General features: G+C 40.7%; 1 protein-coding gene and 1 long non-coding RNA gene across 2 annotated transcripts in view; one reads left to right on the top strand and one right to left on the bottom strand.

The window, feature by feature from the left end:
• LOC102780252 (protein O-mannosyl-transferase TMTC2-like) overlaps window positions 1-25,181 on the top strand; it is a 68,874-nt gene that overhangs the window by 24,829 nt on the left and 18,864 nt on the right. The window contains exons 2-3 of the mRNA XM_087830270.1: window positions 7,349-7,964; window positions 23,432-24,266. Coding sequence (XP_087686396.1) covers window positions 7,349-7,964; window positions 23,432-24,266 — 1,451 coding nt within the window. The remainder of the gene's footprint in view (window positions 1-7,348; window positions 7,965-23,431; window positions 24,267-25,181) is intronic.
• LOC148097874 (uncharacterized) lies at window positions 19,565-20,495 on the bottom strand. Its single transcript, XR_015716660.1, has 2 exons — window positions 20,194-20,495; window positions 19,565-20,023 (listed from the first exon to the last, which is right to left on the bottom strand). It is a non-coding gene; the product is annotated as an uncharacterized LOC148097874 (long non-coding RNA).

Genomic DNA, 25,181 nt, shown 5'->3' with positions numbered 1-25,181 from the left:
TATATATATGTCAGTTTAATAATTCAAATACTTCAAAGCAAAGACGATGCAGAGAAAATATAGAGATTAAGCTCAAAGTGATATTAAAAGAAGTTTATTTTTCAATTCATTTTAATAGACTATTAGAATCAAATAAGTTAAAACAAGTGAGTCAGTGAACCGTTCATTTGGTATTAAATGTAGAATTGACATGAAAAATAAACACGGGCATGAATGAATTAACAAAGAAATTGCTTTAATAGATACTTAAATTTATTTGGGCAATAAAGTGTCGAATGCAACGGGAAACTAATATTAACGAAAGAAATGAATGGGAAAATACTACAAATACAAATTCATGAATTCATATTTTTGAAATGAGTTAATGCCATATTTGGCATATTTGTTTACTGAGTTAGTTATTCATTTATTTCAGATTTTGGCATTTGTGTCCCTCCATAACAGTAATTAACTTCAGAATGAAATGGGTGCACAAACACATGATAAGTCTTGCAGCTCTTATTTATTTACAGAGATGGCAGCTCTCTAATTAAACCCTCCACCTGTACACATTTTCTGCTGTGCCAGTGTGATATGAATTTGCTTTGTCCCCTCCGTTGCGGACAGTTTTTCTCCTCGCAAAGTTTTAATTATCTGCATTCCTGATAGTTCTGCATAAAGCCAGCAGCATCAGTGCCGTGTTTACTTCAGCGGTGCGCCAGACCAAGATTAGCAGTGTGTGAATAGGCCGGTCTGCTGCCACTCTCTGTCTGCGAGTTTAATTAGCACTCAGATTGCTCAAGTAAAGGAGATGGGAATTTAATAGATCTTGGCCAGACAAGTCATATTGTAAAAGGTTTGGTAGCGAAGCAGGATCTGGAGCAGATAAGGCTTTAGAGGCTGATGGCGAAGAGAAGGAGAAAGGTGGAGGACAAAAGGAATGAAATGGAGGAAATGGAGAAAGTGGTGTTGACTTTATATAAAGCAGAAGTGAATTAAAAAAAAAATGGGGAAATGGATCTGTATTAATAGAAGCAAATGGAAGAGAAGTGAAAGGAAACCGAACCAAGAGGTGATGATATCCATGAAATAATGTCTAGGCCAGTGTCCATTAACAATCCTGTTTTATGATGATTGGCTAATCCATCTCGTTACTGCTGTCGTGGAGCAGCAGGATGCACTCTGCTCAAAAAGCCTGTAATTCAGCCAGTTCTGATTATGTTAAGTGATGGCAGTTTATACTAGACATGTTTATTACAGCAGAACAGGCTCGCCAGTGTACATGCTGCAGACGTACGAAGCTGGACGAGAGCCCAAATATTTAAAATAGGCTCAAGTGCAGTGTTTTGCAATGTTGTTAATAATGTTGTCCTTTGAGTAAAGGTCGCAAAAAACATGTAAACTAATGATTTATTCACCCAGCACGCAGTGGGAGAGAAATCTGTAGGCTGAACTTTAAAAGGTTGCAGTTAAGGAAACGAGTTTTGGATGGGATGCAGTCTGTTTATCTTGGGATTCAAGATTTTAGCTGATGTCCATACAATATGACAACACATGGAGCCCTTGAAGCCTCGACCCCTACAAGGAGGGGATCCGGTGGATTTATTGCGCTGGGCTCTTTTTCGGTCTTACTGACATAAATTTCCTCATCAGATGGAGAGCATGTATTTGCAGACATCTGCCTGTTCTGCAATACTTTTTGTGATGCCAGAGACACTACACGACAAAACACCATCATTTTTCAGGCCAACCTTAAGCAAACATGAAATAAAAAGCGTAACAGGAATGACTACTCGCCCATGGTGTCTGCAGCATATCTGCAACTGAGACAATTTCTAAGGGTCACTGAAAGTGATTACAAAATTGTTCTCAGTGCTTGCCTACAACCCTGAAACTTACTTTGAAATCACAACGATTTACAAGTGTACCTAGAACTCCTGGAATGCTCCCTTTTAGTACTGAGGAGTGCATTAAAAAAAAATACTGAATATAACGAGGCGATCGTGGCTCAAGAGTTGGGTGTTCGTCTTGTAATCGGAAGGTTGCTGGTTCGAGCCCCGGCTCGGACAGTCTCGGTCGTTGTGTCCCTGGGCAAGACACTTCACCTGCCGCCTACTGGTGTTGGCCAGAGGGGCCGCTGGCGCAATATGGCAGCCTCGCTTCTGTCAGTCTGCCCCAGGGCAGCTGTGGCTACAACTGTAGCTTGCCTCCACCAGTGTGTGAATGTGAGAGTGAATGAATAGTGGTATTGTAAAGTGCTTTGAGGGGTCCCGAAAAGCGCTATATAAATTCAATCCATTATTATTATTATTATAACTAAAATATCCTAAAGTCACTCTAGCAATAGTATTTTTTGTAAAGTGTAATACTGCAAAGTAGACCAGAAGCGGGGTGTTTTATTTTGAAAATTGTCAGGATGCTCTTTGCCATTCCTGTGTCTGAATTCCTGTTTTCCTCATCTGTTCTGACAGAGAGATGACAGTGATCTGACCTTTTGAGCAATTGAGTAAATGCTTAGAATTCTTTCTTTAATCGGTGAAATAGCTCTGTAGACCAAGTTTGTGCACCTCGTGACAAAGATTGGTTGTTAGTGACAGTAAATATAAATCCTTAAGCCATTAAGGATGTTACGCATTTTAATGAACTGTAGCAAAGGGACAAAATAGTAAAAAATGGTAGTAACATCTGCTGGTATGCTATATTTGTTTTTTTTAAATACATTTACTTTTAAATTCAATCTTCTTAAAGTTCAGGATTTTGCTTGTCTTTTATCTGGGTTTTGGTAAAATTGTCATTTATAAAGTTTATGCAGGGCATAACTTATAATATATTGAAGAGACTTTAGAATAAATATTTGTGAAATATTTGTCTATATTTTTCACATTCAGTGTAGGAAAAAGTCTGGTGTGTGTCTGTAGGCAACAACAACACATGAAAAACCAAATGACTGGTGGTGAGATCACCGCTTGGAGAGGTTCATTTGCATAATGAGAAAAAAAACATACCCAAACACTGAAAGACAGCCAATTTTCTTTCCACTAAAAGCAGCGGACAGGTGAAAGTAGACCTCACCCCATCACAAATTGATCTAAAGAGGGGGAAAAAAATCCCTGCTCACCAATGTGTCTTTTCAGACAATGTGGAAATCCCTCATTACCTCCCCCCACCAAAAAAAAGGGGGGGGGGGGGGAGAAAATTGAAAAGCCCAAACCCCGTCCTGTACTTTACGGATTGTGAATAGAGTGCCCTGCAGCCTGCCTGCCTGCCCCACATACGGCGTTTGAATACAAAAGACCCCCTTCTGTAAGAGCAATCACTCTGGGAGGCCACTCTATCTGCACCGCTGCAGAGACGGGCCTCAATGAAGCCATCAGCACAGGCTCTCTTGTCACACAATCTCACATGCGCATGCACTCGCAAACACAAAGAACGGACACGTCGCATGTAACCATTTATTCCTTTGCGTGCGCATGCACAGACCCGTTGCCAAACTCTCATGGGTAATGCATTCTTTTCATCCTCCGGTGCCGGGCAGGAGCAGGGAGGGAGATGAGTGGTTGGCGCTGATTTGAATATTTAAATTATTTATCACCGCAGAGTTTTGAGACCCAAGACATGGAGAGGGACACAAGGGAGCTGGGTGAGACGGAATCAAGCCATGTATGGATTTCATGGTGTGCTAACTAAGCGCCCGAAGGGACAGGAAGCGTGAGCAGAGTTGCAGATTTTCACGGACAAAATATTTATTCTGCTTCAGTAAATAGCCAACATCTTTTAGGAGTGTTTTGGGATAAGCATAGAATGAGTTGTAATGTGAGATTACTTTAAAGACTTGAATTTTGATAAACGTGGGATACATTTATTTTTCTTGTATCCTCAGTCCTCGCTGTCCTCATGCTCCACGCTATGCTGGGACTGTAAATCATTTCTAAAATAACAGCTCAATGTGGAACTACAGTAAAAAAGGAAGAGGCTTTGTAAACTGCATGATGTAATGCACCGCCTCCTTAGAAATATTATATGCTTTAAGTGAGAGCCTGAGAAATACACAATGCTTTTCCCTGACAGAACAATCTTGGGAAATGCAGGAATTTACTACAGCTCACGCGATGACAGGACTGAAGGCTTAAAGGAAAAAAACATTTAAATTAATTCCTTCAGCAGTTATTGTTTTGAGACTGGATCTGTAGGCTAATGGGTTGACTTTTTTCCCTCTCTCTTTGCTGTCTTAGTTATTCTTTTATCTTGTCTTCTATTACAGGCTGACAGCTCGGTCTCTTTCTCCCTGTCTTTTTCTCCCCTGTCCTCTTTTTTTTTTATAAGCTCAACTCTGAGTTACAGTCTGTAGACAAAGGAAGTCCCCAACTGGCCTCCTTTTGCTGTTCCTTTCCTTCCCGAGTGTGCCATGCACAAACACAGAAACATTGCAAAAGATGATCAAACCCAGACAGAGAGAAAGCGGGGGATACTACTGGGTCAGTGTTAAAATCCTGGAAACGCAAAGCTTTTGCAATCAACCTCACATAACACAAGCTTCTCCTAGCGATATTAAAATAATATATTCAGCCTGGTTTAAAAAAAAAAAAAAAAAAAAAGCAGCATTGTCCTCAGAGGATAAGAAAAGCTGGAATGAATCTGCTTGTTGTCATCACCCAGCTGCTTTTAATTGGCAAGTCAGCCCTGAGATCAGTAGATCTGGCTATCTTTTGGTTTTCTCTATGTTATAAATTAAACACAGTTTACTCTTTATTTCCTGTTCCAACAATTAGTGGCATATTTCTTGTATTGTGGGCTTCTCTGTTTTTCTACATCCACTATAATTTGATCTACAGTAATATTTTCTTTGTCTGCTCCAGTCACCTCATAGGTACTCATTAGGCTGCATTCTCGACAGCATGCAACCCTTCTTTGAAAACCACACTGCCTCAGTGATACTTGACATTGCATCAAATTACTATCCATCAAACACTCGGCAGATTTTTCAGTGCAGACACTGGTGTTCTGGTGTTTTCAGTCCCCTTTTCTTTTATTCGGTGCATCAGTCCTGCTTTTCAAATGCTGCACTTATTTTCATGGCTTAGCTGGCTGTAGGTAATTTTGGTTCATTGTTGTAAATGCAATATCTCTTCCATGTGATGATGGAATGCCTTTAGATTTGGCACTTGAACCCAAGGATGAAGTGATGAAAGGTCAAAGTCATCTTGAGTGGGTGTAGGGTGTGGGCCCCGGCACACGCTGGTTACAGGCCTGGGTTGCGTCAGAAGGGACATTGAGCATAAAATCAATGCTAAATCATAAATGCGAGCCATCAATTACACATCCATACCAGATCAGTTAACAACAACCGCCTTTGGTACAGCTGATCAGTAGAATGCCAGTGGAGCGGAAACTGTGCTCCGAAGACAGGAGGAGGAGGATCATGGGTAGGTGTTGTCAGAGGTAATAGGTAAAAACAAATAAAGGCCTTTAAATGTAGGGACTGAAGCTGTGAATATGCAAGGACTAGAAGTATTGATGAGGTGGATGAGTTTAAATACCTGGTTTCAACCATTCAAGCCAATGGAATGTGCACAGGAAAGGTGAAGAAGAGAGTGGAGGCAGGGTGGAGTGGATGGAGACAAGTGTGATTTGTGACAGAAGAATGGTAGCAAGAGTAAAGGGGAAGGTTTACAAGCTGGAGGTGGCAGAGTTAAAGATTTATGATCATTGGGAGTGACCAGGAGGGACAGGATTAGAAATGTATGAGAGGAACGGCTCAGGTTGAGCAGTTTGGAGGCAAAATTGGAGAGGCAAGCTTGTGATGGTTTGGAAAGGTGCAGAGGAAGGATAGTGGATATATTAGACAAAGGATGGTAAAAATGGAGCTCCCAAGGAGGAGGAAAAGAGGAAAGTCACACAGAAGGTGTTAGGATGTAGTGAGCACATGAAAGAACAAGGACATGTTTTTTTGGGTTTTTTTGTCTTCAGTGGTGACATTTTATATTGCACAATTTGAAGAACAAGTCTTGAGAGAAATTGATATAAATTATATGTTGAATGGTTGCTGTATGCATGCAGCTGTGAAGCAAGAATAATTGTTATCTGACACGGCTGTTCATGGTGGGAAAGCAAATGCTGCAAAAAAAACCCTGGATATGCATCGCTGCTTTCCACGAAAAGAGGGCTTCTCTCGCTTTACCCAGGAATTTCAGATACTGCCTATTTTAGTCAATGGGAAAATAACTCAATTTTGCACAGATCTGGTGAAAATGCAGTTTTATAAGCCTGAATTATATATAAAAAAAGTTAACTACCTGATTTATTGGGCAAATCACATTTTTAGGACTGACTGGTGCGTTGTCATTTAAAAGATTGATTGAATTTCTGTATCTGCATTGGTTGCTGTGGTAACTGATGGAGGAATCTGTGTGTTTGTGTGTGTGTGTGTGGCTAAGTTGGTGACTTTGTAGTCATGATAACAATATTACTGACTTATCGCAGAGAGCAGACCACAGTGACAAATGATTTCTTGGAAATTTAGTGATTACAGAAAAAAGTAAATAAAAATTTAAGAAGACATTCAGTGACTGTAATCATTTGACTGACTAAAGTTTGTTAAAGGTCAGTTTGTTCAAGTAAGTGTCTGGAGATGTTTTGTGACAACGCAGACTTGTATTAAAGTGTATGGAAAATGTAAATTTCACTGCAGTTTCCCCTCTGTTACTGATTCCTTTGTCTTTATTTTGTGATCTCACTTTTCTCTTGGCAAACACTTATAAATATATAGAATATCTACGCAAGCTTTTTCTTTCACTCACCTAGCTTCGAGTTGTTGTTGTTGTAGCAGCGATCCCATTCATCAGTCTCTGCTGTGATCTTCATTTGTTGCAGTCTGTGACTGTACACGAATGCAGCTCATGTCCCACAGTAATGAGACGCTAATTACGAGAATCCGCAGAACCTCGGGGGTGTTATACCACCTGTCTGTGTGTGTGTTTGCAGGTACATGTGACATATGCGCATGCTGTGTGTGTGAGAGCTCAGCAGCGTGCACATGTCTCTGTGTTTAATCAAATACTCTGTGGTGTTCTCATTGCATTTGTATTAAGTTTCACTTATGAGTGCATGATTAGCAAGATAGAAAACTTGGTATTCCAAATGACTCCTATCTCTGTGTACACAATTCAGATGGATGCCACGTAAGGGCTTCTGCAAAGAAATTCTTTATTAATACACGCAGTTGAAAACTTCTGTTGACCTTAAAGTTGCTTTAATCTAATATTTTAAACTGACTACATGCATACTTGTATGTTGAAAATGGTGGCTCATAGCACAAAATATCAATATTAAATCAAAAAACGCTTCTGACCTATTCCTTTTGTTCTTTCAGCCGAGCCATCAAGACCAACCAGGACCTTCTCCCTGAGACTCCCTGGACCAACATCCTGTATGACGACTTCTGGGGCACTTTGCTCACTCACAGTGGCAGCCACAAGTCTTTCCGTCCACTCTGCACCCTCTCCTTCCGCCTCAACTACTCCCTGCACGGCCTCAACCCATGGGGCTACCACTTACTGAATGTGGTGCTGCACGGCCTGGTCACAGCCCTTGTCACAGCCTTCAGCCGGCCGCTGCTGGGTGGGGGATTGTGGAGCCTTTTGGCAGGCCTTCTTTTTGCCTCCCACCCGATTCACACTGAAGCAGTCGCTGGTGTGGTGGGAAGGGCGGACGTTGGTGCCGCTTTGTTTTTCTTGCTGTCTCTTCTCTGCTATGTGAGACACTGTGGACTCCGACCGGTGCCACATGGGGCCTTCCAGAACAGGCGATGTGGTGAAGGCTCTGTCATCAGGTGCTGGGGCTGGATGCTGGGTAGCCTGTGGTTTGCAGCAGCCAGCATGCTTTGGAAGGAGCAGGGGGTGACGGTGCTGGCTGTGTCAGCTGTGTATGACCTCTTCGTGTTCCAGAGGCTCCGGTTTCGCCAGGCACTTCTTCACCTATTAGGAAAGGTAAATGAATTCTTGCCGCCGGCGGTAAATGTCTGTGTATTTTCACTGGCTCTTGTTTTGGCATCTCTGCGCACCCCAATTTCCTCCCCTTAGAGGTGAGCCTCAGCCTGCTAGCTGTTAATGGTTCCTGGATTAGGTTTTGTGTGTGTATTTAACAAGGTTTTGTTTGTGTGTGAATTGTGTGTTTGCCTTTCATTAGTGGTGTAATTAGGAAAGCTGTTTGCTTATGCAGACTCCGTAGTTGCTGCATGAAAAATAAGCTTTCCTCATTCGCCTGCTAAACAGGAAGATTGGAAGTTTTTCACTTCCTTACAATGCTGCCACCACCTTCAATTTGCTGCAGTAAATGGATACACATTCATGCAAGGAAATCTAAATTAGGATCTCGGACTCATATGCGTGGATACATGTGCATTTGAGGAAACGGGGCTTGGACAGGAAAAAGCTATTTCAGGGGTGAGTTGATTTCTCATTTGAAGGTGACAAAAGGTATGTGCAGAGAACAGCACATCCTTCTCAGGTGCATTTGGTTATACACACAGTTAATACACAGATGTACACACACAAAGATAACATGTGCTTCCTCTGCAGGGAAACCCGGCATGGCTCAAGTTATTTAAGGAAGACAACCTTGACGTGGTGACTCATCTGATTATGGGAAAGAGTGTGTGACTCCACACTCCTCATTTGATTAGAGAAGCTGCTCTTCAGCCAACATGATGGCCCTTGTAAAATGCATAACTAGTGTAATAAAAAGTCCCCTTGGGTTTACTGTGCAAGGACAGTCTCACTCTAAATGTGCATGTGTCTGCATGAGGATCTGTTTATAGTGATCTCTTCTTGTGGAAACCTCTATAAATACCTATGTTTGCTTGAAGGTTTCTGATGCAACCTTGTACAGATCATCTCAAATGTCCTGTGGCACTCTCTGTTATGTATAGAGTGTCAGCACATTCGTGTCTTCTTTATGCTGCCAGCATTCCAACGAAAACACATTCTTTACCATCTTCTTCAGGAGTTGTTTTTGACAGAATAAATAACCATGACTGTTATAAGAAGTTTGCAGTCAGTGGCCCAGAGAGATCAGAGACCAGTGAAGTCACAGTCTGTTTCTTTACTATGTTCTTGGCATGAGAACCTGGAATTATATGTGCTTTCACAGCCAGTAGACCATAGTAGATACAAAAAAACACCTGCCTTTCAAATTGTACTCAGTCATCTAGTATAACAAGAAGTGAAAGACCATCATATGCAAATCATTATACAAATAATTCAGTATTTGCATATGCTGATGGAGGAAAAAAATAGCCGTAATACAAGCCAAGATACATGAGTGAAAAAGAAAAAACCTGGTTTTAAAGGGGTTTGTGCAACATTGCCTTTAGAGAGTGTGAAAAATGATCTTTTACATTCTACAGAAAACATATTTTATCACTTTTTTTGTTCCAGACTACAATATTTCACTTTGTATGAAATGAAAACAAAGTAAGAACCAAATGGGAAGTTTAGATTATATTTATGTACATAAATTGCCATATGTAGCCATTTTTACAAGATAAAGACTTTTTTAAAATGCTAATGTGTAAATGGACTGTAGTGTAATTTGAAAATTTGGAGGACTAAGAGTTGCTGGAAAAATCCAGTTGTTAAGAACAAAAGACAAAAACACATTAGCTTGGTAGGTGCTATATGGACTGCTTAGCAATTTGTTCACATCAATGGGTAAGCTAGGTAAATTAGGTAACGTAAGCTAATTTCATCTAGTGAAGCTAATCTATCCAAGAAGTGAAAATATCCCAGAGAAGCTACAAAGCAGGACATACGTGGGTCAGCATGGGGTCAATCGAAAACCAGCCTAAGCTGTACTTGTTTTGGCTAATGTTAACCAAACATAGGTTATATAAAAGATGCCCTGCAGCTAGAAGTGTTACACGTTATGTGGATGAGGACCCAAAGACTGGTGGAATTTCTGGTAGAAAGGGTGAAACATTTATTCAGGCTAGCTTTAGGTCCTCTGAAAAGACGAAACGCAAAGTCCAAAACAGGAACTGAAAACTGTAAAAATTGAAACATAAGGCTAGGAAAAACACTGGGACAAGATCACAGTTACTCTGAAAAATGACTAAAGGGAGGACAGGAATATCCACACGCACAAAAGGGCAAAAGTCGAGACAGCCGAGTGGAACGAGACACAGCTGAACAGAATCACAGAAGATGATACAAAGTAAGCTAAACTAAAAGCAAATTACATGGAGCAACTAACTATCAACAAAAGCAGGGAAACAAAACAGGGAAAATACAGACACACGAGTGAAGCAAAGACAGGAGACTTACTGACACAAAACAGTCAAACACCAAGGGAGGAATTAAACTCTAAACCAACTCAGAAAAGAACTAATATACTAAGAAAGAATTCCACAAAGCAACCATGACATTAAACAAACCACTGTGTGTATTTCAAAGCTATCCGCTAATGCTATCAACCTTGGTGAAAGCAGTATTCATAAATTGTACTTGCTAATTAGTGCTTGATAACAGACGTAAAAAAACAGTGTCCTAAAATTGAAACCCATACTTCTCGGTCACTCTGCGCTATATTAGTTGTCAGTTAGCACCACATTCTTTGTGCCATAAACGCTGACTTGTTTTTGGAGTCAGCCTCAAGTGGAAAATGGTACTGCAGGACTTGGCGTTTGTGTGTTGGCTTTTTTTAAGCCCTAGAGGTTGCTGCATGTATCCATTTCTAACTTTGAATTTGCGAATTTGCGAGCCATCTAATGCGGTATACAGTCTTGATTGGACACTTTCGGCTTATTCACAGAAAGCTTCCAGGGCTGACTTGAGAGTTTAATGTTATTTCAGCCTGTCGCAACCTGTCTCATAGCTTCACAGACAGAATTATGGAAAGTCAGATTTTATTGTGTGTTTATCAAGCTGTGTAGCAGAGATATTAACAGCAACCTGCACCTCTTTGCCCACACACAATAACCCTGGCCAGCATTCTTGTGCCAGCCCATCAGGTCGGTGCCAACCCCCCAGCAACTCCTGTTGCTGCCGGCACATCTGGCTCATTTATCAATCTGGCAATGCCCTTGTCTGCTGGACTAGTCACAGTTATCTTGGCAAAGAGCTCGTTACGTGCTGGGGCCAGCCGTGGGGGCAATCATTTCCTCCATTATGAGCCAGACGTCTCGGGACGCATGGGAAAACAAGGGAGATGGATAAAGTGAGAGAAAGAGCAAGCGAGGGAGAAGGAAACTATGCTCTCACTTCCTTTCCTTTATCTATTCTTGTTTTTTCTTGCCCACGGTGCCCTTAAAGCACTTTGGGAATGGGGGGCTCTCCTGTTGCCACTGAGGCTTAATCAGTTGCTATTGAATTGGATAGTATCTTAGGTGGAGAGACTGCAAAGACGTGCCTCAGAGAACAATGGTGCATATTGTGATTTTGTCTGAATACACGTTTTCATGCTTTCTTCCAAATGAAGTTGAATAATACAAAAGCATCAACATCAAATCACCTGAATGAGCTGCCTCGCAGCAGCTATGAACAAAAAAGGAAACGCTCCAAAAGCAGCTCCAGTGCAGCAGAGGGGACAGGTGTGTTTCGACCAGCACTCCATTTCTCATCTTGTTAACTCTCTAATAAGATTGAGATGAGATTTCAAATGAAACAAGGTAGGATGGAGGGAGAGTTAGGTGGTGATAGATGGAAACAGATGAAGGTGAGGTGTTAGAGCCGCGGTGCATTGAGAAAACAGAATGAGGCTTATATCCCAGACATTATGTCTTTGTTTCGCAATTCTGGGTTTGTCAGTTGCCAAAACAAGCATGTTGACACCAGGCCCAAGAAAATAGTTTGTTTTTGTTTGTATTAGGAAAAGCCAAGGAAAGCCAAACATTTCGTAAACCCAGGGGTTGATGAAATGTTTGGCATAATCTCTTGCAATAAAGGGAGGTTGCACCTAAAACATACAATGACACACACACATATATATATATATATATATACCTTTGAGTCTAAATACATAACTTGGAAGTATTGTAGCACTGTTATTTGCAGCTGGTGCATGGTGTTTTGGCTAATCTGTACAAGATTATACGCAACCCATGTAACTAACAACAAGAGCCAGGAGGCGTCTTCCCCAGCACAGCTACCTGTTTCATAGCAACAGCATGGAAGGCCTGGGGTTTCAAGCATTTACTTGCATGAAAAACATGAATATCAGTGATTGTACCTTTCAGATAAAGTATTGCATGAAAATCTTTAAATCCAAGGTATGAAATTAAAAGTAGTTCCTTCAAGAAAAATAGATTAGATGTTAGGAATTTATTTAATTTAATCCTCCATACTTGACACGTTGAACTTGCACGTGCAACATCAACGTCCACATCTGCAGTGTAATCAAAGATGACGGCAAATGTTTTAGTGGAGGTAGATGGACAATGGGAGGGGATTTGATGGCAGGCTTACAAAGTCGAAGTTGAATTGGTGTGGACTTCTCCTCCTCATTTGTCTCAATGAATGCCCCAGACACACAGATTAAGGTTAGTTTAACCAGCTGACGGCTTGATGAATGTTGTGCCAATTATCCTGTAGCAGAAGCATTCGGCTATGAAATGATGGGCCCTGTTGCAAGATCTGCTGCATGCTCTCTATTTAGCTTGCATTCCTGTGGATGCTGGCAAGGCAAGCATATTTTTATATACTTAGCCCCCGAATTTTGCTTACTTTGTAAAGTGTTCCAACTAAAAAACACCCAAACATTAATTTTAAGAAACATGTGGTGAAGCTAAAGGTTAAACAAATGTTTTGCTCAGTGGGGAAAATCAGACATAGGTCAAATAACATGCTTGGACCGCTTTTTAAATTTTGTTTATAGGTAAGAAAATGAATGCATCAAGCTCTTGTGACTCTTCTTATGTCATAGGTATATTGAATGAATATCCAGTGTAGTGTCTTATTGCAGTTCTCCCATAAAATTTAATTAAAAAAGGGTATTGGCTTAAAGGGATGCATTTTTTTTTCATAACAAAAATATGAAAGCGACAGTATTTCCTAATTTCTAGGGGTTTTGCCATCCATCTGATCTGACATCTGAAAATGAGGGGCACAACACTATTTCAGTATCTGCTGGATTCTCTTTTATGTACCTTTAACTTTAAATATTGCTACTACAGTGAACAAAATGTTCTTCTGGACATTTTCTCACAGACTAAACAGCTTCAGGAGTAGAGCCAATACCTATTTGCATGTTTCATGAAAAAATCAAGTCTGATGGATTTGCTTTTTTTTTTTTTAGCTTAATGCAGATGCATATTTACTGTATGTGGCTAAGTGTAAATAAAAGACTGCATCTGGGTTTCATTCAGATAAAAGATATTTGAGTAATTAGAGGCTTACATCATTTTCACGGGGGCAATTAAATCCGATCGTCTTCGCATAAGCATATCTTTCAAGAGGCTCATTATAATTTTTATATTTGGAACGTGCATTTTAGCTCCTTATACACAGCTTCAATAATAATCAGCTTTAATGATTAAAGTCTAAATCAGATACATGACAGCTCTTCAGCAGCATCACCCGGCCCTGACTTTTACTGTCTCTTTCTGATACTGATGACCTGACATTACACACCCAGGAAGCTCTTTAAAAGTCAGCCCAACATGGACAGCGCCTCTTCTTTGATCAGCTATTGTTCTGGACGGCGTGCAAAGCTTCACCCTGTGACCTATCTCATTACAGGTCTCTGTGCCAGCAGCAGCAAAGCTTTCATGAGGAGAACATTGAGATAATTGGGTCACTCTATCAAAGTCAGCCGTTCTCAGTGCCAGCCACGCTGCCGTCTGATGACTTGGATGAGCTGCGCCAAGTCAGCACAATACAGAATACGTTAGAGTGCTGGAAAAAGCACCGAATACGTGCCTCATTGTACCTTTCATCACAGTGTACTATGTCACTGTTAATGCCTCAAATAAGACAGGCTGCTGGATGTTTGTTATACAAATGCAGGGCGTCCAACACTTTGTTGGCCTTTCCATGCACATGTCATTGAGAACGAATCACCCCAAAGGCACAACTTCAACTCAAGGTTTCTAATCACAAAGGATAAGAATATAAGATTTTGATTAGAAAAATGCTCTGCATGAGCTGCCCACCACGTTCCAAAGCATTATGAGGAGTTTGTTTGTTTAAATGGGACATGCCTTAAACAAGAAAAGTCAGGAAGATTGTTTCCTTGCTGTCTTACGTCAGTCCAAGGCGGCTTTAAACAGCACAAATATGAAGTCAACTGTAGGGTGCCTTGTCTTGAAACATGTTTTAAACACTCTGCACGCTACAGTGTCAACAGGCACACCACACACTTCTGGGATTTATAAAAACAGAGTTAATAATGAGTGGCAGTTTAAAGATGAAGGCTTAGGAGCTATGTTTTATGTGCAGAAAGAGGCCGATGGAGAGAATATTAAGTCAAGGGAGAACGTGGATAATAAAGCAAAAGAGAACAAAAAGTATTTGAACGAAAGCTTCAGAAATTGATGCTGAATTTCCAAATGAGGATCCAAAGTGGAGGAGATATGTGGGAGAGTATTAGGTTCGGATGTTTGACGCGAGCGTGATGCTACATTTGACAGCTGGCTGGGGATTATGCCAGACATTCGTGGATACACGCAGATCTTGTGAAAGCTAGTAAGAGTAAGAACCAGTTCCCAGGAATTTCACTCCGACTGATAACGGTAAACTTTTTAAATCACAAAGCCCCTTCAAAACTTTAAAAACAGATCAGTGGTAAGTCCAGGATCTGTTGAGTCTTGAATCCACAGATAACAATGAAAAGCAGTGATATAGATGACTTGCAATGCAGTCTTATTTCAAGACAAAAGAACTTGTGGTTTAAAAAAACTAAATATTTACACTTATAAGCTAGCCCGGACATTCAGGATTATGAATTTGAAGGCAAATTCTCAGTATGCTCACATCAGTCATTCTGCTGCTACGTTTCGACTCCCTGCTTCGTAAGGATCCCTGTGCATTACTCATAGTCCAGTGGACTACTTTCTGTGTTTACTTTCACATGCATCAAGAGTACCTGTATTGCCTTAAACAATGCTGACACTCTTTCAAGAAAGCAGTTTAAAGGCCAAGATAATACACAGGGTGACCATTTACTACCATCTGTCTCTGATGCTGTGTGACTCTGTTTACTATAAACAGTATACCGGCCATGCATACTGGCCACTGCTGTATTTGAGTGTCCAGGGTGTAAATTTGTCTGCTATGCTGTACTTTACACAACAGAGAGGTAAAAGTAGCTTAAATGCAATGCAGGCTCTACTATGCTATGCTCACAATCCCACAATTCAGTTTTAGAGTATATAATAATGTAGAGATTAGCTTCCTGGTTTAATCCAAAATATTTTGCAAGGCTTTACATCAGATGAGAGAATGCGGTTTAAGCTGTGGTTTCCGTGTCTGTGGATGGCTGGAAACCTAAACTCAAAATGTACTACACAATAGGCACATAAGCACACGTTCCACGTATGTGAACTGGAAAGCAAGATGACAACCTCTTGACAGTGCGCCCGCTTGAAAAGAGTAGAAACGAGGGAGTGGAAAACTAACAATGAAATGCAGTCGGAACACAAAACAAGCATTCAATTTACTCGTACTTCAGTGCAGTTGATGTTGACAGTGCATGGCACTGCAAGTGGAAAACGCCTTTTGTGTGAGCCACAGAATTCTGTGAAATAACCACACCGATGAAGCGAGTAATAGTTTGTGTCACGTGTCTGAAAAGGTGCTATACCTTAGCTTCTCATGCCTGGAGCACCTTGCCCATAGTTAAAAAGCACCTTGGGAATGGTAACAAAATTGGATAAATGGCAAATATCAAAGATCCCCTGACACATGCTCCTATGACCTCAAAATAGCAATTTACTCTAAAATATTTGGATCAGTTCTTTGCTAAGTGGACAAGATAAACAGACTTTTATAGCAGTTAGAAGTTGGATCTGTTAAAGGACTGATTGTTTTGTGTGAAGAGGGTAAAGTTGGGTTAGTGGAGATCTGTTTTCAGCTGCCACATAATATTCTGCTGACGTTAAACTGACTTTGCTGAAGCAAAAAACAGTTTCCTCTAAAATGCACTAACGAAAGGTGGTGTTAAGAGTTATTTGCTCTCTGAATTTGTGAAGGCGCAGTGGTGCATCACTGGAAAGTAGAACTAGCGGTGCACCCCACCGTTCTGCAGTTTGAGATGTGTGCTTGTGTGTGTCTGTGTGTGCAGCTGATTGTTAAATCAATTAAGGAACAGTTTAGAAATAGACAAGCCATCGAGTAGCAGAATGAAACCCATTCAGCTATACCACAAATGACTCTCTTACAGGAATTGGCTAATCTTCCAGTACTGAGCAGAAGTAGGTTTCTCTGTCAGTTGCCTCTCTTTACATTCAGTGTGGTCTCATCCATCAATAAGCACATCCCACCTTTACTTGTGTAAAAGGCACTCTATTTTATCCTTTGCGCACCACCTTTTGGCATCTGAATCAATATCCAATTTTTCCTCGCTCATTTGCCCCCTGCCTCTCAGAATGCTCTAAATGCTGAAGTCCTTAAACTGGTCCTTTTTCATCCTACAGTTGACAACTGATCTAGTGTAACTAGGCTTCTTGCCTCATCTAACTTCTCCAAAGAGACCATGCTTTTCCTTTTTAGATCTGGAGAAATCAACCGTTCAAGTGGAGCCAGCAGGTCAGGGTAGATGCTAAGCCTCTTATTCTAATCCTAGCATGGGCGTGTTATGGATAACATGAGCACGTGTGAGCTTACTCGAGCATGCTCATTTCATCAGAGTTCATTAATGACACGGCTGATTTGCTCTTTGTGCATTGTGAAGCTGTAAGAAATGGCAATTCATATTGCGTGGATTATACAGCGGAGTATAAACGATTACAATAGTGAATAAACTTACTTGGAGATAAAAGCCAAAGCTGTGCTATACTTGATCAACAATATGAGTTGTATGAGCTCTTGTAGAAATTTAGATGTATTAAAGCATTACGGGTGATAATATGACTACTAGACCAAAAGTATGTGTGCTCCTCCTGTCCTGGGCAGTGATAGTACACATTATAAAAACACTGTGAACATGCACTTGTATACACACAGAGAGCTCAATTCCCTCAGGATACTGTAGGTTCAAATAGAGTTCATATTACAGCAGTGCTTGGATAATAAATGGCCCCAGAAAATAGGAAGTTAGCAGCATCTCTGTGATCATCACTCATAGTGTTATGCCATGTTCAGTACACAGTAATATAACTAACAAACACTTTTTAGTTGGTGTGGCGCCACACTGTCTGTGTCAGTAAGTCTTTCACTATATGACTTTGAAGAGTAATCAGTGTATAAGAAATGAAGTCAGATTTGCTTAATCTTGTCAAAAACATACCACTAAATCAGATTTGAGCAGTAATTGATTTCACAACGCATCATGTCAAATTGTGGTATTGAGGAAGTCTGGCGTCACATCTGACAGATAGGAAACCAAATTAAAATGGTCTCAAAAGCATCACTGGTCTTACAGCTCCCTCAGATTTCACCTAACAAATGTAATTTAACCAATCTGTGACCAAATGTTAACCAATCAAGGAGATTATAGACTGTAAATTATAGATGGACATTGCCTCTGTAACATCAGCCATTTGTGTATACTGCATGCTGAAGCCTCATTGTTGGCGTTTTTGATCAATGCTTTGTTTATTTCTTGACCATTTTTAAGAAGGTGTAAGTTGGTTTGCATTGGAAGGATACAGATAACTGCTAAGGAGCTCTAACGGTGTGTTCACACCGAACGCGATGGACGCGAACAAAAACGCCCCAAACGCCCCTAATTTGACGCGTGCACATTCGCGCCTCAACGCGTGTCCAAGAAAAATCCATCGCGCGTCAAAATATGATATTTTGACGCGCGTGAACCGGAAATGTGGGAGGGATGTGGGAGGAAGTTGTGCCAGACCGGTATCTTTGCAAGATGGCAGCTGTCGAGTTAGCGCTTGAAGAGAGAGTCTCCCTTCTCTATGTACTGTGGAGAGCAGAGCAGCGGCGTAAAAGACGCCCTCGCCGTACCTGGGTCCATCAGGTCCTCCAGAGGCATGAGCAGTTTGGTGAGTTTCACCATTTGCTCCAGGAGCTGCGCCTGGATGACGGCCGATTCCAGCGACATCACCGTCTTTCACTCGGCCAGTTTGAGGACCTGCTTCCCCGGGTCGGTCCCAGAATCGCCCGCCTAGACACCAATTACAGGCGCTCAATCTCACCTGCAGAGCGCCTGTCCATCTGCCTGAGGTTAGTAAAAGTATTTAATACGGTAGTCCTTTATTGATACCTGTGCTAATACATGCTAAACCATCCATTTATACACTGCTAACATGGATGTGCTATGCTAACAGTGAATGTGGTACGGAGACGACTGTTTATAATATTTCTAGTGATACTCAGAAGGTCTCATCAAGTCCCGATTTAATTCGATTTATGCTGTTATCAGTGTTTGAATGATAGCATGGCTGTGGTGTCATATCAATGTATGCGCTCGGTGTTTGCTGATATCAAACTGTAGCATTAGGACCACTGAGTTAACCTTTGTAGTGATACTCACTCCTTTTTATTTAGACCTGGTTTAATTCTGGGATAGTTGAATATTTGTATATAATCCCCGCAGACTGTTTTAGATTATATCTAATATATATCATGTAATTATCCTTATAATTACAAAAGGTTTTATGTAAGATTTATGTTTTGCAATTTGTAATTTTGTAATTTCAATAATGTATTTTGTAACTGCAGTACACATAATACTCATTTTAAACAATTTTGTCCAGGTTCCTTGCCAGCAAACAACTCCTCCAGAGAGGCTGTCCTGGTGAGGGAGAAGTTCATGGGTCACTTCTCGGTGGAGGGAGCTGTGTCTTGGCAACCAAAGGAGTAGCCTGTTTGAAGTCCGAGTGACTTCCCCATAACGGCTCTTTTAAGAGCCATCCACAAACCTCTAAAGAGTGTTCCTGTCTTTTTAAATTTTTCTTAATAAATGGAGCTCTACTCCAAAATAAACTAACCTCTTTTTACTCTCTTAAATAACTTGTCTTCACTATGTTCCTATATACAGTGTGGTGGAAAAGTTTGGGCAACCTTATTAAAAGTCATTATTTTCCTGTATGAATCGCTGTTACAATGAAAAATGTCACTTACATATATCATATAGGAGACACACACATTGATATACACTAAATATTTATTTCATTTCTCTTTTTTTGTGTCGCAAATTTATGCACCTGCTTGATTTAAAGTTATTCCACACTTTCTGTAAACTGCATTTCACTTCTCAAATATCACTGTGTGTGTGTCTCCTATATGATATATTTAACTGACAATTTTTATTGTGACAACCAATAATTTGTACAGGAAAATAATTACTTTTCACAATGTTGCCCAAACTTTTGCATCCCACTGTATTATTATGTTTTGTCATTAGTATAATATGAAATAAATTCTACTTGTGTCAAGTCGGGTGCCAATATTTGCTGTGTAGTAGAACAGAGACATTTGTCATTATAAATGTTTATTTGAAAAAATATATAAATTCATTAACAAAAACATTTATCATAAATATATGAAATTTAACTATTTACAGAGAGACAGGAATAAAAAGGACCCAGCTTGGAGTGGAAGAGCCTCAGGGAGAAGGAGGAGAAAAATAAGAACATTGTTTCTGCCCTGGAGAGCTGCTGCCTCATCAGAAAACTACTGATCATTAGGGTCCAATGTTTCCAAATTTAACACAGCTGTGCTGTTTTCAAAAACTAATTTATAAATTTGAAATTTCACGAATTCTCGTGTCTGAGGCGGCATGCTCTCCAGAACAGGAACAAGGCCGAGGAGGAAATGTTCTGTTGGAGACGGGCGTGGCCTCTTTAGGGACTCCAGGATGGCCAGCTCCACCGCCGATGGACCGTCCTGGGACCCGTCCCTCGCCCGCCTTCGAGCTGTCCTCCTCTGTGGGCCTGTAAAACACAGCACAAAACAACACAAAGTAATGAGAAGGCTGCTACTAGATTTTCATTTTCAAAATTGAAAAAAACAGGATATAAACAGATTGGTTGTAGATATTTAGTAAAGGTGATCACAAGGGAATTCAAGCGAGTAAAAAGCTGTCAGTGCTTGATGTTCATACCTGTGGGTGCAGCAGCAGGAGCTGAGGGACCAGGGACTGGAGAGCCAGGAGAAGAGACAGTTGAGGACTCTGCTGCATGATTACTTGACTCTATCAAGACAATATTAGATGTTAACAGGTTGAAAACAACAGTCATAGAGAATATTATATTATTATATACTTATATACTTATTATTATATACAGTGGTCTCTCATTTATTGCAGCACATGAACAGTAGTCACAGTTCTCACAAGTTGATTCTCAAAGTGAAAACCTTTGTCGATTTTAAAACGTAAAAGTATTATGCCGCGCTTTTTCTCCGTCTGCGCCGCCACTTTTGTGCGCCTTTTTTGCTCCCGGTGCAGGTGTGTATTTCCGAATGAGGGTCATAGTTATGAGTGTTTTTGTGCTGTTTTTTTCTATTGGACGTGATGGTTATCAAAACCAAACATGATAAGTTTGGCAAGCGCAGGAGACACGACACGGAGGAGATTTGTCATTTGGGCTGCAGAATGCAATGCGCGTCGTTGAAAGCTGTACGGTGCAATAAAAAAATCTGCGAAAAGGCGAGGCAGTGACGGATGAACAGCGGGACTACTGTATACTGTTTATTAATAAACAAAATATATTCCTGTATGACAACACGCATAAATTAACTGCCTACATTAACTCAATGTAAACATACCTTCTGACTGACACTCCCCTGCTGTCTCTTCGGGCTGTCCCTGGTCCTCGGGGGAGAAGTTCTCCACGGTCCGCACCATATTACCGCTTGTCTCCCGCGGGGTGAGGAAGGGGTCCAGAAACCCCATGACCGTGAAGAACTTCCATTTTCTCCCCGATCCTGCTGCAGACCCACTCCCCTTCTCCTTCTCTGTCTTCTTCTCCTTATTATAGGTGTCCCTGAGGCTCTTCCACTTTCTCCTGCAGATGTCCTCTGAATAAACGCATTATCTTGTTAGCGGAAAGGTATTTGTACATCAGTGGGAAAATAGCGGGACAATAGGCGGGCTTGCTAGCTTTTGCGCGGGTTCATCGGGTCAGTCTGAAAATTAAAAAGAAGGAATGAACTTACCAGGTTGCCCGATCTCCTCACTTATGTGTCTCCAAGCTAGGTCCTTTTTATTCCTGTCTCGGTAAAAGTAGTAGCTAGCATCGTATAGCTCCGGGTGATTAGCCACGGCACTGATAAGCTTTTCCTCCATTCTGAATGAAGAATGAAGGGCTTTGGCTGGATCTGCCCCTTTGACCTAGGTCAGAGCCACGTCACCAGGCTCCTGATTGGTTGTCGCGGCGCGATTTGACGCTGGAGTTCAGATTTTTCCAACTCGAGCGGTAGACGCGAAACGCGCGTATGCACAAAATGCAACACAAAAACTCACGCGCGTGGTTTTATTCGCGAGTCAAACGCGCCAGACGCGCTACACTGACGCGCGTTTCACGCGTTTTGGCGTTTTCGCGACGCAAATCTGCTTCCGAATTTTCGCGGCACCCACAATCGCGCGTCATCGCGCTTTTCCATTGACTTTACATGTAAACCTGACGCTCTATTCGCGTCCATCGCGTTCGGTGTGAACACACCGTAAGAGACTAAGAAAAATAGTAGAATATGAATCATTAAAACAAGGGCTCAAATCTTCTTAAATGGGCTGTACCTCAAAACAGGAAATATTATTTGATTATTTGATTAACTCCATTAAAACTGCTCCGAAAGGCACTGACTATCAGAGATTCAGCTGAGTGACTTGAATGGGTGAGGTGAGGCTTAGCAGAAAGATTTTTAGCAACAATTGCCCAAGTTGGCACAGCTGTTAATTAGAGCATCCACACCCCTAATTTTGAATCTTAAGAAAATCCAAACAGGTAGGTAGGTACAGAAGCTTGTTTTTACCACTGAAGATTTTATTTTTTTTATTTTTTGGGGGGTTCGTATGTAGAAATTTTGAGTTACTCAAAATTTTGAGATATTAGTCATTAGATATTTAGAGACCAAAGCAGCAGCTTAAGTGGATTAACTCTCATTTGGAGCCTCAAGTGGCTATAAGAACTGCAGTTTGGATTGTTTCGTTTATCTTTCTGTGGTATGGGGGGGTTGCTGGGTGTGATCTGGCAACCTTGTCATGTCTTAAAAACTGTAAACCAAATTGCAGTGAAAGGATTTTATTTTATTTAAAAAAATCATCTTTCTACTTCCTTTCAAGCATGTGGTTTATCAATAAGCAACAGAGCTCTGTGCAAAATTAGAAAGGTTACACAAACTCTATTTAGTTCAAATTTTATGGGTTCCTGAACAGTTGTGTGGCAGTTTGGTCAAAGTTGCTGCGTGACAGAAAGAAATAATAGTGATTATGTTATAGAAGTAATGCTCTTATGAGATGTAAACAGCATAGATCAGAACAATGAGTCCTAAGCCGATTACCAGTCACACTTTCTGCAACAGGCAGAAAGAGTTGGGAAGAAAACCTCCACTGTTTCAAATTTACTTTGGAGTTGCCTACAATGAGATCAGAACTGAGGGGTGTGTGTGGAATACTAATAAACTGACATTTTTTGAAGTTTGTTGATTTTTTTTCCTATTCTTTGATTTTGGACTTTTGAGATTTTCTCTTGTTATCTTTAATATAACTTTCTGAACATCAAAAGTTTATTGGCAAACCAGTTGTGAATTTCAAACAAAAAATATTTCACCACTTTGAGTAAGACACATTCAATCTGAAGCAAATATTTCATCATATAAACAATCCTGTTGCTTCACACTGAAACTGACATCAACGAGAGCGCCCTGCTTTCCAGATCCTAATGTGTCTTTCACCAGTTTGCATAGTGTTGTTTCTGGCTTTTTGTGCATTTTAACTTTAAGAAGTCCGCCAGTGTTGCAGTATAATTGTTCACGAGTGTGGTTTAAACCCCAGGCAAAAACATTCCAGGGACTGTTTTACATACTTTCTTTTTCTCTGTATTGTAGGAATGAAAAGATAATAAATTAAATAATATTTAAGCAAGTGCATATCTATAAATTATAATGAAACGTTATTACTTATTATAACACAGAAAAGGATCTTATTCATATAGACTAAAAAAACACAAACAGGACTATGTTTTGCTTGAGGGCTGATTTTAAAAGGTCTGATATACGTTTAGATAGCTCTCTAGCAAGAAGTGCATCAGGTGTTCTTGAACACAGACAAAAACCTTTGGCTTTGACCTAAATGTTGATTTAGGTGTTTCCCTTTAACATTTTTTTCCCCTACTTTTCAGAAAAAGAACATCAATGTTTTGCTGAGTCTTGGCATGCTAGCTTCCTGGGGAGTACTCTTGCTGTCAGCTCGCCTCTACTGGATGGGCAATAAACCTCCAAACTTCTCCAATTCCGACAACCCTGCAGCCGACTCGCCTCATTTCCTCACTCGAATGCTAACGTTTCTCCACCTGCCTGCTGCCAACGCCTGGCTCCTCCTCTGCCCTGACAAGCTCAGTTTCGATTGGTCCATGGATGCCGTGCCCTTGGTCAGGTCCTTGGCCGACTGTAGGAACCTTCACACTGTTGCCTTTTATGTTGGAATGAGCATTCTGGTTTTGTTTGGCCTTCGTGGTCCCACCTCCAAAGTCAAGGAGACCAATGGGAAGGCCCATGTCACTAATGGGAAATCCATCACTAATGGTAATGGTTACCACGCTCCTGATGCAAACCATAACACAGAGCATGGCTCTCCAAAAACCGCCCTAAATGGCTCAGCTGGACTGCACCACTGCCCTCCACGGACACCCCTGCCCCCTACAGAAAGCCTAGTGCTATTTTCACTGGGCATCCTTTCATTGCCTTTCATCCCAGCCACTAACCTATTCTTTTATGTGGGTTTTGTAATTGCAGAGAGAGTACTATACATTCCCAGTATAGGCTTTTGTCTGCTTGTTGCTGCTTGTGCAAGAGCCTCGTTTGTTAGACTGAGGACTAGAGGCTGCAAGGCTGTGCTGTTGTGTCTCTGTATGGGTCTAGTACTGCTGAATGGACTCAGAACTGTTCAAAGAAACAAAGACTGGAGCAATGAGGAAAACCTCTACAAGTCTGGGATTAATGTGAATCCCGCTAAAGGTAAGAGGGCCACTGGCTATCTTTAGATGTAAGTAGGAATCCTCCTACCTTCAGCCTAAAACAAGGAGCAAATTTGAATGACTAAATTTTAGAGCTCAATTGATACAGGAATTTTTAGGACTGATAGCGATGTTTTCTTTCCAGCACGTAGAACTTAAACAGAATCTTCATGTGTAGTTATTTATTATTATTAAGATATGCCAGTAGACATATGTCAGCAAAATTGGATAGTAATATCTGCCTGCCGATAAATCATTCAAGCTCTAGTTAATTTTACAAACTCAAAGCTAGCTTATCAATCTTTTGGCCACAGCAACCGTTACTATAGCTATGAAGCAGTTTTTTTTATTAGGGGAACATTACGCATCCATTCATGTTATTCTACAGGTAACATTCAAAGATAACGAAGCAGTTTCACAGCATCAATGAATACTGCTAGCTACTCAAGATGAAAGTGAACAAAGAACGTAAAAACTCTGCTTGGCAAATGCATTTTTGCTGCTTGGATTTTGTGCTGTGTTAATATTTGTTTCTGTACGATTTTAGTACATTTGAGACATTTCACTTGTTTTGTTAAAGATGGAAAAAAATGGCATGTACAGCAAATTTTTAAAAACTCAAACAATACCCAGTTCTACTTAATATGCATGTTTTTAACTGGGCTGAGATCTGAAACCCACTGTGGGTACCTGAGAAAATAACAGAAAACTGCTTAGAGGATTGTTACACACTTGCCTAAGAATACTTAAATGAAAAAAGAGAGCACTCTAAATAAACAAGTAAGCATGAGAAGTACAATTAATTGTTTTTATCAAGTGATACTAGTTTACTTTGACAAATTAGCGTGAATAACTGCTTTTACATGAACACTAACTGCATCTTTTTTTTTTTCTTCTGCTGTATAACTCTTGACTG

This window comes from Neolamprologus brichardi, chromosome 17 (assembly GCF_056152115.1).
Source record: "Neolamprologus brichardi isolate AB-2024 chromosome 17, ASM5615211v1, whole genome shotgun sequence".
NCBI classification, from domain to species: Eukaryota; Metazoa; Chordata; class Actinopteri; order Cichliformes; family Cichlidae; genus Neolamprologus; species Neolamprologus brichardi.
Note: the sequence above shows the minus strand (reverse complement) of the source record. Positions and strands in the feature narration are given on the sequence as shown.